Here is a 13,592-nt window from a genome sequence, read left to right as displayed (position 1 = left end):
TCCAGGTGTATGGGGTCTGGTTGAGATGGAGTTCATTTTCCTTAGCAGCCCTCACAGGAGCTGTGCTTTGCATTAGTGGCTACAAAAGTGTTGATAACACACTAGCATGGATTTTGTGTAAATTATCCACTTTCATCTAATGTAATGAAGTTATTTTTGGTTTTGTGTCAGGAACTTTTGGGGTTTTTTGGTTGCTTGGTTTTGTTGATATAAGTGAAGGTTGTGTGATGAATGTGGGTTTTAATGACAATTGTTAAATATGTGATTCACAGAGGCAAGGGCTGGAATGTATTGGGTTTGTATGGACAGGTTTTGGTGGGGGGTGCAGGGAGGGGGATACAGGGGTGGCTTCTTTCAGAAGCTGACAGAAGCTTTCCCCATATCCAGCAGAGGCAATGCCAGCCAGCTCCAGGACAGACTTTCTGCTGGCCAAGACCAAGACAATCAGAAATTATAGTAATACCTCTGTGGTAACATATTTGAGAAGGAAAAAAGTTATTGCACAGATGTAATTGCAGGGAAGAGTGGTGTGAGAACATGTGAGAGGAACAGCTCTGCAGACACCGAGGTCAGTGGAGAAGTAGGTGGAGGATGTGCTCTAGGCACAAGAACTGAGAGTCCCCTGTAGCCTGTGGTGCAGACCATGTGAAGTAGCTGTGCCCCTGCAGCCCCTGGACAACTACAGGTATGCAGAGATCCACCTTCTGCCCATGGACGACTCCACACTGGAGCAGGTGAATATCCAAAAGAGGGCTGGGAACCCATGGTAAACTCATGCTGGATCAATGTCCTGGCAGGGACCTGCAGACCCATGGAGAAAGGAGTCCATGCTGGAACAGGTTTCCTGGTAGGACTTGTGACTCTGTGGGGAACCCTGCCAGAGCAGGCTGTGCCTGCAGTACTGCGTGCTGTGAAAGAGTGACCCCCATTGCAGCAGTTCAAGGAAAACTCTTGGCCATGTGATGGACTTATATTGCAGAAGTTTGTGGAGGACTGCCTCCCATGGGAGGCAGCCCATGCAGTTCTTATCTCAGCTTATGAACTTTTGCTGTATTTTTCCTTTCCTGGCTGGTTGCAGAGGAGAGTGATAGAGCGACTTTGATGGGTGACTGGCATCCAGCCAAGGTCAATCAACTGCACCAGAAAAGTCAGGCTGTGTTACCTGTAGCAGTGACTTAGGAAGAGCATCATCATCACTTTGAACATCCCCCTGCTTCTTTCTTCCTCCCTCAGCTCTATACACTGAGCCATATGGTATGGAATGTCCCTTGGGTGAGCTAGGCTTAGCTGTCCTGGCTGTGCATCCCCAGTCTCCTCTCTGGCAAGGTGAGGTGAGAAGCAGAAAAGGCCTTGATGCTGTGTAAGCACTACCCAACAATAGGGAAAATGTCCCTGTGTTATCAGCACTGTTTCCAGCACAAACCCAAAACATAGCCCCATACTAGCTACTGTGAAGAAAATTAATTCTACTGCAGCTGAAAAACAGCACATAGCTGTAGGGGTTTTTTACCATCATCAGTATTAACTCCCTGACTGTCACAATTCTGACCAGGACAGGGTTAATTTTTGCAGTAGCCAGGAGGGTGCATGGCTAAATAAACCCCAGAGGTTTATACTCTATACTACCTCACATAATTTTCTGGGAATGGGGGGAGAGGTCCCTTCTGGTTCAGGATAGTGTGGCAGTGGTTTGATACTGTCAGGCTTCACATTGCGTAGTTGTGAGGGGTTTGCACATAGAATCTCTTGCCTCCTTTGTGAACTTTTGCATTAATATTCTTACTGTTACTGTTCATTTTCTCCTCTCATTGCTGTTTCCAGTAAATTGTTCTTATCTCAAGCCATGATGTCTACCTTTTGTGCCTCCAATTGTCCTCTCCAGCCCTATGTAAGGGAGGGGGAGAGGGAAGTGACCAAGTGGTTTCAGTAGAACACTAAATTGTAGAATACCAGTACTAAACCATGACACTGACCCACTTACGTATTCAATGTTATGTTAGGATGAATATCCAAAAATGTAAGTAATTTTCCCATTTCAGAAATGGAGAAACATTGCCATTTATCTAAAGATTCCTGCATTCATATCCTCTTGCAAAAATTGATTTTTTGTTTGAAGCATTTGATCTTAGAGCTATAACTTATGTAACTTAACCTCTCGGAGGCCAGTAGGTTTAAAAATAAATTAAAAAAATACCAACAATTTGAGCACGTGGATTATATTTTCTTTATTTTTCCACATTTGGGAAAGCTTCTTAGATTCAATTTTCTTCATTTCTTAATCATTTTAATCAATATATCCCAAGTATGTGATTGAATTTATTCACAATTTTTTTCTTTCTCTTCGTACTAATACATGATGCACATTTAACTTCTCCTCTGAGGTTAAAGAATACATACTGCAGAATCTTATCCATTATGTTACTGAACCAGGCATGCCTATAGATTAATCCAGGTTGGGATGCTTTATTGGTTCAATTAAATTAAATGCAGAATAGGAAAAAGCAAATTGAATTACTATGCCTTTATCTGGCTGTACTGCTCAGCCATCCTGCTTAAAGAAACACAGTGAGTGGACACTCACAACATGGTGAGTGGAAAAGGAGGTGTTTTTCTGGGTGGTAGATCCTCCTCCACAGAGAAATAGGAGTTAAATCACTTGTCACTGAACTTTACTTCTGGGTTGGTAGACCTGACTTCTACAGGGTTAGAGCTAATCTACAGGGATACTCACAGTAGGTGTGAAATTGCTGAAACCTCCCTCCTCTCAGCCCATTCACTTAGTTATCTCCCCTGAAAAGTCACTGACACTAAAGAGCCGGTTTGCCTTGGTCATTTTCCCCTGGGTCCGGTTTGCAGGTAAAAGTGGTCTCCTTTTTATCTATCTCCTGCTACACTGTAATGTCACAGTTAAGTGGCATTTTCCTGGTGGTAACAGCTTTCTGCAAGTATATTTTCCACTCTTTCTGCATTATTGCTACAGGCCAATCTGTTAAATCTTAAATACTAATGAATCATTAAAAAGGGTATTAACATATTTGCTGGCCCTACATACATGTCTTATTCTTCACAGTTTTATAGCAATTTCTATTAAAAAAACTCATTACAGAGATTATTGTGACATGCTTTGAAACAGCAGCATTCATTACACATTATCTATGTATTGGAATTTGGGAAATTAATGCACCAGGAAATGAAATGACTCACCCAGGGTCTCTGAAGATGTGTGTTTAAGTCATGATTAAAACTCAAGCTGTAGATCTGCATTGCGTTTGCTACACAATCTTTTTTGCTCTTTCTCTTATTTATTTATTTGTTTTCCTTTTCTTTTAAACCAAATCCTACAGTTGTAAATTCAGATGGAAAATTCCACTGTGCTGCTTTTTTTGTCAAACTGTAATTGGCATTTAGCTAACTATTAGTCAAATACATTTTGTTTGTGAGCATTTCCTTTCTTTGCTTTGGGGTTCAAATGAGAGAAAGTGGGATAACTGGAAAAGAAGAGCCAGACTGTGGAGGAGAGTGGGCAGAAACACAGAGGGGCAGAGACCAAGGAACTGCTCAAGTGATGGAGTGAATGTGAAATGTGTTATTGCTGCCCTTGTGAGTCTTGCATCCACAGATGATCAGAGATACATGGATTTTCCAGCCTTTCAGTGCTGGGAGATGTAGGAAGAAAAGAGGGTTAGTGTAACCGAGGGAGACGGGTTTGTGACCTGCTGAGACGACTTCACAGAAGTTACTGCAACAGGCAACTTTATTCATCCGCTCACAAATCTCTTATACACTTCAAAAGCTGAATTCCTCCGCAGCTCCGCCACCTTGGCACTGATACTTGGTTAACAATGCTGTTTGCATGACAATGCCTGCTCTAATTGGCCAATTACACACATCTGTTGAGAGGGTGGCAGGAGCTGCTGACCTCATTAACTAGTCCTTGAAGCTACAACACGCTAAGTACAGAAACAAGTTCAATACACAACTCACACTTTAGATCTAAGAGCATATGAAATCCCAACAGGTTAGAAGTCGGAGAGGATCAAGGAGAGGCTAGAAGTGAGGGGGTGCACAAGGGGTTTTCCCTTACAATACTTGCTCTGATCTGTCCACTGGCCAGATGGGTAGGGTGCGGTGTCTTTATCTTTTGGTGTGTGTTTATCTTCTCATAGGTTATATCTCCTGTAAAATCATGATGTTTTATGTGCCTGCTTCCCAAATTATACCAGTGGAATAAACTTTCAAAGTGTCTTCAGCTTTCAGGTTTGTGGCTTGTGGTTGTGCTGCCCATGTCTCTATAGGGGATTTTTACTGCTGTTGGGAGGTGACTTGGATTGCAGCCTTTGGATGGAGACCTAGTGGTGTTCTGCTTACAGGCTAATTTTTTTAGCAGGTGTGATGAGGGACACTGACTAGCTGGCCAAAAATTCCTGACCTTTGCAGTAACTGTGTCTGCTGTAGAGCAAATAAATGTCCTTAAACATTAACATATCATCAATATGTCGCCATCATGTGGGGTTAAAAATTTATTTCTTAACTTCTGTTTTTTTCTATCAATGCCAGATGGAGAGAAATCGAATGGAGCATGAAATTCAGAGCAATAAAATTGTAATTTGTCTGTACAGAGACATAAGTGAAAAATAATTTTTATTTAAGGGAATATATCTTTGTTTTGGAGACTTTGTGAATACCTTATCTTAGCTTTAGTTAAACCAAACAGATGTGTGTAAAATTTCATTTGTAATAATAATAATAGTAAAGAAATTAACATATGTTTATCTTTCCCATTCCACTTTAGATTTTGTGGAACACCACTCATCTGTAAACTACTGTATGAATATGTATTTTTGCATAAAGAATAATATTTTAAGTTAGAGAGCTAATTAATTTTTTTGCCTCTTTCGCAGCTGCAGTTTGACAACTGCTCGCCAAGGAAGTATAAAGTTTTAAATGTGGCCATCTATATAGTTTATAGATGAACCTGGAACATTTGACTCAAAAATTCTTCATTTTCCAATATAAAATCTGCAGTATAGTATCCAAAACTTTCCATTTCCTGTTTTTCTTATCAGTAATACTTCTGTACTTCCTCAGACAAGCTAAATGTAAGTTAATCTTTTGATCTGTTTGAAAAGATAACTTTGTCATGCAAATAAAACCAGCCTCAGTCTCCAACTCAATTCTCTTCTGTTTAGGTTTTTATACTGAACATCAGATGGACTACTGAATGTCTAGGTGTACATTGTGAATCCCAATTTTGGATTGCTTAGGACAATGTCAATTGCTCAATTAAAATGTAAGTAATACTCTTAGAAATTATGAAACAGCTTTAAAGAAACTGGTCATGTTTTAAGACTTTATTAATCCTTAAATTAATTTCCACTGCTGTGAAATTCCAGTATTTGAGGAAATTCTCAGAATATTGAAGTAATTGAAATAAAAACAATGTACTAATGAAGAGACAAGGTTACTAGAAATTTTAATGAGGGATCAGTTTTGTCTAATGTAATTTGGAAAACCAAGCTCAGGCTTTTAAGAAAAGACTTTGCATATAGATTTTTTTTTTTAGAGATCTTTTTTGATCTGTAACATAACTAGTGAATCTGTGAGGGGGGGGAGGCACTGGAACAGGTTTCCCTGAAAAGTTGTAGATGCCTTATCCCTGCAAGTGTCTAAGGTGGAGTTGGATGGGGCTCTGAGCAACCTGGGCCAGTGGAAGGTGTTCCTGCCCACGGAAGGTGGGTTGGAACCAGGCAATACATAGGGTTGCTTCCAGCCCAGTCCATTCTGTGATTCTATGATTCTATCAATTCAAAGTATACAAATTCCTCATAAAACAAAAAAACCAAGCCTGCTTAGGAAAATACATTATCAACAACAATTGCACTTACCTACAGCTGTGAACATGATTTCCCACACAGGAAAAAAATAGAGAGTCACTTGTTAAAGCGAAAAATCACAAGGAAAGAAAAAAGAAATAAGAGTCAAGATTTATTACCTTTTCTAAGTGAAACTCAGATCTCCTCTCTGTCAAGGAGCTGTCCCTCATAAGAAGAAAATTATAAAAATTGTTGTTTCTATAAAAATTGTTGTAGGTAGCAGGAACACAAGAATTATGCCAGTTTAAGAGATTGTGAAAAATAATCTTTATAATTTTATTTTTTCTAAATTTTGACAAAAAGAGTTATTATTAATACATTTATTTAAATGCATTACCTTTTATTGGTTTCTGAAAGTAAGTGCATTCAGGTAGTACACCTTTCTGAGTAGGATAGAGTATAATTTTTTATTACTTCATAATTTGGTGGATTCTGCTTGTTGACAAGACAGAGTAGAATTAAAAGCAACTGCAGCAATGGGGAATTACAGATCTGACTAGGAAGTGATAAAACAGAGTCATAGGAAACATTGAAAATCATAGAATCAGTCAAGTTTGAAAAAAACCTCTAGGTTGTATTATCCTAAAACATGCCTAGCTATATAGAGACAAATATATATGGATTTTTATTTCTGGACAGGTTGTTGGATTGTGGAAGGTATTTTAAGGAGATCTAATGCCAAGTCCTGCTCCAGCTTGTGCTGTTACTCACCTGAAGTACTAATTTCTGTTGTCTGCTTTTGTTCAGATTACATTTGTGTATTCATTTGAGAATTTTAATGACTTAATTCAAGCTTCAAATCAGTTATATTTTTCAAATTTTCGGCAGCTCCATAAAATTATGGTCTGCTGAGATGCAAAAATGCTTGCGGTTATACCAAGGAAAAATCCATAAAATATGTAAGAGTGAGGCTTGTTTTGACAAATTTCAACATGAGTCACAAATACTCAGGATTCTTACACCTTTGAACAAGAATTTTCAAGCTGCATAATTTTGATCCCAAAATAATACCTCATGACATGTTATCACAAGTAAATTCTCAGACCTTAAGACTTTAGTTTTTATAACTAGTCACACAATTATGACCTGTAATATATAGGAAGAGTCTTATCTTCTCTTTAGATTTTGTACTCTCTGAATAATAGATTAATGTTGAACTGCAGTGTTTTAATAATTATGTTCATTTGGGATACATAGCATGGAAGAAATCTGTTCTCTTCTAGTGATGAAACCAAAAGATCACTGCTTCATCACAGTACTTATGCATTTTTCTGTAGATTTATTAGTAATGAAAACTTCATTCTGAAGTGGATTTTGGTAGCAATTTAGACCATCTGATGCAACTGCACCGAGGCCTCAAACCTGGTGTTTCTTAGAATGTGAAAGTAAAAGGCACAGGGTGTTTGTCTTATTTTAAAAGTAAAAACATCCTGTGAGAGAGGCACTTGGTGCACAGAGATTGAATAAAACCATGTCACAGTGTAGTCACTGATTGCAGTGTTCCAAGGTTGCTTTCTTACGCATAGCTACCATCTTTGCTTTCATCATATCACGTCAGGTTTGATCACAATTCACAAGTGTGTTACTGGGGGGCTCAGACAAATTTTAGTTGTTCAATGATAATTGACAGTTTAGAAGTAGTAATAATTTGCAGGGTTTGATTTTTTGTTAGAAAACTTTTTCTTCACTGTCTTACTTGTACTGTTGCCAAAGTTGTCTCTGGGTTTTTGATCTGTAAAATCTTCTTTTTTTTTAATGCTAGTTCTGAAATTGAATTTCTGTGTGTGCATTAGCCAATGTGGAAGCATAGTTGGTGGATGCATCTGTAAAGCTTACTGAGAAAGTGAAACTGCAATGTATATATAAAAAAACCCAAAAACCTCAACTGATAATCCAGATATCCTGAATGAAAATCAGTGTATCTCATAAAGAAAATACAGCTGTCTTACATCCAATCTATGGCATTCATTGAAAAGACAAATACAATGGAAGAATTTATTTTGAAAGTGCTTCCAGGATGACAAGTCCTTATTCTTCATCAAGAGCACTTTGGAAGGTGATGATCTTTACATTTGCTTCATTGTAAGTAACCCAGATGGAATTTTGAAAAAGGGAATAGAAATTTTTCAGGCAGGTAATCACATCTGTCATTGTGTTTTTTAAATTTCACATATATGCAAGACAGAAATCCATGCCAATTCAGGGAGTGTCTGGCATTGCAAATTTTCTTTTCTCTTACATAGGATACAGAAATGAAATAATTTGGGGAAATTAACTAGAACAACAGAAAAAAATAATAGTACTTTGACAAAGGATCATTTTCAGAGAAGTGGGAATTAAGGAGCGGAGATGGAGAAGACAGACAGAACTCACAACAGCCATGTATTACATGGCAGACTTCAGGTCATTGCAGTGGTGATATTTCCAGTGGGATGAGGCTGTCATAGAATTCCAACAAACTGTAGGAGCTCTTTGGAGGATGAAATTGCAACTATCCATGAAATTACATGCGTGAACCCTGTAACTGCCCATGGAAGGTATTATATTTTGATGATTATGTTATATGGTCAGGGCAGTCCTTCTCTGAAACTAGGCTTGTTTTTTACCTAAAGCTCTCTTTTGCTTGCTTTTTCAGGAGGAATAACCATTTAGGAATCATGTGGCAACAAAAGGGAGGGAGATAAGAAAGCTTAAATGAAGAAAAAAAGACTCTTTTTTTAAAAGGAGACTTTTTTAAAGATGGAAAAGGGAAGAACAAGAGAAAAAGAGACATCTATGCCCATGTACTTTCTGTGTAGCTGTTTTAAGGCTCTGGAATTACACCAACACTCATCCTATTTGGTTTCCCTTTCAGCTTTATGATTAAGGTAGAACTCTTTTCTAGTAATTTTCCATGCATGCCTACTAGCATTGGTCAACGGACAACTGTGACATAAATTAGTGAGCTAATTAGTAAGGTTTAGTAAGCTAAAGTAACTTCTCTGATGGGAGAGAAGTCCTTAGAAGATTATTATGTACACATAGGAGGATAGCCTTAAAAATGAGTTGTTTCTCTTATTGTTTTGTTGATTTGTTATTCTGAATATGGAAAGATTCTGTTTCTCTTTCCCATTCTCCAGCATGCAAATAGCTGCCACTCAACATTTTATCGCATTTCCCATGTAGGAGATAACGGATTGAAAGGAAATTTTACTTCCTGGCAATTGAAAGACTGGCAAAACACAACTCCTATTTGTTCAGTCCAACCTGACTTCTGGCAGTGCTAAGCCCTTATTCACAGTGGGTTTGTTTTCTATATAATCCTTAAAGTTTGATGCAGTAGAGATCTGCAAGCTCATTTAGTCCTTTCCCTGGCCAAGGCAGTACTGATCTCAGCTATTTGTTCCTGAATGTTTCTGCTAGAGTTAATCTGAAATGATGCCAGAAACAAGGCAATCACTTTGCTGTGGGATGTTACCCTTCCCTCCAATACCTCTATTAGGCAATCACCTTACAGATTTCAGCGCATTGTGAACCACACAGAAGTGGATCAGGTATTGGAGGTATGGTTTTTTAAATGATACTGTGGGGATCAGTACTCTTGGTACTTAGGATTTCTCTCTTGGTTTGAGCACACCAAAAATGAAACCTTAATCAACAGCAAACTCCCCCATGCTTCAAGTATGTCCAGCTAAATCTGCTACAGAAGGTGATAATAATTTTGAATAGAAATTAATCCTTTTCCATTTAAATACTCAAGATTTCTGAGAACTATTCTGTTCAGCTCCTAATAGATATAGAAACTTGATCTTTATAAACACTAATCTGAAGAGATTGAAGTGTATCACCAGTGAAGATAAAATATTACACTTCAATCTACACTGAAAATTAAATATGTTATTAAAACCAGAGTCTAGAGAAGATATTTATTTATGAAGTAATTATAGTAGAACTCTTGTCAGCCAGTCTTTGTCTTACTTTACTAGCACCTTTGTCAGTACCAAATATTTTAAACTCCTGGATGACATCTTGCTGTGATTAAACTGTGAACTTCAAATTCACTTCCATGCAACCGGCATTTTAACTTGTTGCTGACACCAGAGGTCCAATTTTTTTCTTCTTTGTCTTCCAACCTGTAAAATTAGGACACTGATGTTCATCTTTAAAGTGCTTTTCTTTTCCGCATCTGGGAAAACGAGTTGAGAAAGCTGAGTATGAGTCTTATAATTTCACTGTATGTGACTCTTGTTCTATAAGATTAATATACACAAATAATTCAGATCCTGGTACATTAAGTGTGTTTTAAGGAATATTACTTTTGATGGAATTAAGAAATCTTTCCAGCACACTAGAATGATCATTTTATAGGTAATTAAACTTTTTTCCAATTGCATTGTTTTTTTGGTTAGGATTTATAAGGTATTGATTCCCAACTCCCAACAGACATTACTTTTCTACAAGCATAAATTTATTTATAGTCCCCTGACAGATAAACTACTCACTGCAAAATCCATTTCTTCTGTTTATAACAGTTAATGAAGAAAAATTTAATAGACTGACCTTTAATTTTTATTTATGTGTGTGTGAATTGCATGATGTCTAATGTCTTGCTGTTCATACTTTTAAGTATTGGTTAGCTAGGCTTAAGTTGTGAAGAGTTTGCTTTTAAAGGGTACAACTTTGTGGGCACATAATATTCAACATGAAACTAAAGCTTGCTTGGTAAATTGGCACAGTGAAGTTAAGGAAATATTAGGTTTTTGTGTCAATCAAAACTGAAGCCTGCTTTATAATTTAAATTGTGCTACCAAGGCATTGAAAATTACCAGGATTTATCTGTACTGACCTGTTACTGTGTGACCCAGGGACATTCATGCACCAATTTAAGCAGGTAAGTATCCCATTCAGGAATCATCAACACATACTTCAATGACAGTGGACAACAGATTATAGATACAGAATATATGATTTGCTTTCAAAATTTCCATTAAAAGGAAATAGAAATAAATGGAAGCAATGCCATATGGCATTATGCTCATGATGGAAATTCTTAACTAAACTAAATGTGAAATGTTCTTCACATGTCCATCATACCTGCTGGCATTTACATAAATTTGGATAAAGTATCTTGGATTAGCATTTGCTGTCTTGCAAAACAATGAATATTTCTGCACTCAGTCTATTCAAAGTTGCTCTAGTGCATCATTCCTGGTAACCAACAGAGCTCATGAGTCTGATTCTGCTTTCCCATGTGCCTTGTATAATTTTTAAAGATACGAATACAAAGTGAGTAAATTTGGTATGATTCTGATTTACATAGTTTGAAGCATTGAACGCTGGTGCTTAGTGAATAAAAATTTCAAGTAGTGTCTACTGGTGACTGTAGTGTCACTAGATTCTGCAACTCTTGAGGTAACCAAGAAGTTAAAAAAGTTTGGAGATCATGGCTTGCTTTTTAAATTAAAAAATGGAAAAGGAGAAGAAATCAGATATTTGAAGAGCATTAAGCATATTTCTTACTAGTGTTTTGATGGCATCTCTATTTATTTCCCTTTAGAGTAAAGGTGTCTGTACAAAAAAAAAGTCCATGGTGCACTCTTTCATAAGTGATTAAAAATGCTATTGAGTGAATAAGGGATCACAACTGATCTATAGTGTCTGAGGTGCCAAAATAATACTGGAGGAGATACTCAGTTCAGGACTGCTTCTGCCATAATCTCTTGTTATGGAACAGCAATTCACCCCATCATCATCTGGCTGGGATGAACACAATTCTTTTTTAATCAGGGGAAAAAAAGTGAGAAACAAAAAAAATAATTTTAAATAATGGCTGAACTGGCATAAGGGCCTGAGATCCCAGGAGACAGGAGATTATAGCTCTCATTACAGAGGTCTTGTCTTGGTGCACTATCCCTGGAGTATTGTTGATAGATGCAAAACCCTAGTAGTGGTGATAAATCAACACTTATATAAATTTTTTTTTGATGCAATTATTCTAATGACTGAGTTTTGTGTGTTTGTTTGTTTGTTTTTAACCAGAAATGGTCTTAGCTTTGTCCTGGAATTTTATCAGAATATATAAGAAAAATGTTACGACATATATTGGGGTTTTTGCCTTAAGTTTCAGCTAAAGATTTCCTATGACATCTAAGAAATAGTTGAGAAAGAACTCTTGCAGACTGCACAATGCTATACATGCCTTATTTATGGGCAGTTACTCAGTTACTGGACCAGACTGACAGAAAAGAAATAGTATTTGGGATGTTATATTGGAAGCTTCACATGTTGTATACCTACAGGATATTCTTACAAGTGGATGCAGTGCTGAAATTCTGCACCATAATTGCAAAGAACTTGAGAGTTCGTACTGCCCACAGGAAGATACTTGCAAGCTGGCTGAATCTGATGTTTCTTTTTTTCTGTAGTGTGAGCATATATCCAACAGTTTTCATAATTAAATTCAAGTTTTGTTTTGATTTGGTTTGGGGTTTTTTTTACTCTTAATGTTTCAACATTTTAGGAGTCACAAATCCTCCTGCAGTAAGCAGACAAAACTCATACTTTCAGCGAAGATTTCCTGTACATTTTTATTAAGGTATTAAGATTATGTAAGAACAGCCACTATCTTTATTCCCTAATTCTTAATAAACAGTTCAAGGGTGATCTGTAGTTTCTTATGTACAGTGCTTAGAGAGGTATGCGTGGAGACTGATTTTGAGTTCAGTATGAGATATGAGGAGCAGGGATTGAAGTCACTAAGAGAAGAAGCATTAGAATTGGAAATGCCACTGGAATGGAAGATGTCACACAGGAATTGTTGGCCACTAAAAAGATTTTAATTCATGCACTTGCTTCCTGGAAGGGAAACCATTTGAAGCTGCAGAGGTTGCAACTTTAATTTTAAATAGAAAGTGTCAAGAGAGCAGCGCACTGGGGCAGTCCATCAGGCAGGGGTGTGCAGAGGTGTGGGAGAAAGGCTGACATATGAGGACTGGAAGAAACATTACAGGAAATGGATATACGAAGATGATGACAGAATGGAGATGACCAGGACTTATGGGGATGTTCATATGGACATTACAGAAGTTTAAATGTACGATTCTTGTTATGCAGGTTTTTAATATTAGGATGTTATCCCTCTGTTTTCAAAATGCTTTCCCTGTTGTCATTTTTCCCTTAGTCATTCCCTCCATGTTGTCTTCTTCCCTCTAGGTCTTTTCCCACCTTTGTCCAGGGCCCTGTCCCTATTGGTTGTTTGACGGTTGCTCCCTTATTGGCTGTTTGCCTCCCTAGTTACATATTCCACCCACACTCCTGCCCAATCATACCCATGTTACCTCCCAGTTTCCAGCACCTTCCTCACCCGACCTTATAAGAGCCCATGTTTCCTCTCAAAGAATTTGCTTCTTTGCCTCACCTTCATCTTCCGTGGAGTATGTGTGCTTGGGAGTCACCTCCTTCAGCCAGCTACCACCACAGAGGTGCCTCTTTAACTAGTCATCCCAGGTGGCCACTCAAAATGTATTAAACCACTGTGTTGTTCACCAGTGGCCAGCCACATACTTAACAGCAGCAAAGCTGCAGCAGGAATTTTTGCAATCTTTCTTTCTTATATTTTTAATTATTAACTTTTGCAAAGAAACTTATGCAGAGAAAGGATACATTTCCAGTGTCTAGCACATTGGAATGGAGATTTGAATGGCTTTAGTTTACAAAGGTATGGAAAGAGGTATTGGGAAA

The 13,592-nt window shown here is 37.6% G+C and overlaps 1 protein-coding gene across 1 annotated transcript in view; it reads left to right on the top strand.

The window, feature by feature from the left end:
• Nucleotides 1–710: 710 nt before the first annotated feature.
• Nucleotides 711–13,592, top strand: part of CD226 (CD226 molecule) — a 29,239-nt gene continuing 16,357 nt past the window's right edge. Inside the window, 3 exon segments of the mRNA XM_071554267.1 lie at nucleotides 711–734; nucleotides 7,684–7,888; nucleotides 7,891–8,007. Of these exon segments, the coding sequence (XP_071410368.1) occupies nucleotides 711–734; nucleotides 7,684–7,888; nucleotides 7,891–8,007 (346 nt within the window).

Source organism: Pithys albifrons, chromosome 4 (assembly GCF_047495875.1).
Source record: "Pithys albifrons albifrons isolate INPA30051 chromosome 4, PitAlb_v1, whole genome shotgun sequence".
Taxonomy (NCBI): Eukaryota; Metazoa; Chordata; class Aves; order Passeriformes; family Thamnophilidae; genus Pithys; species Pithys albifrons.
This window is presented reverse-complemented; position numbering and strand designations above follow the sequence as displayed.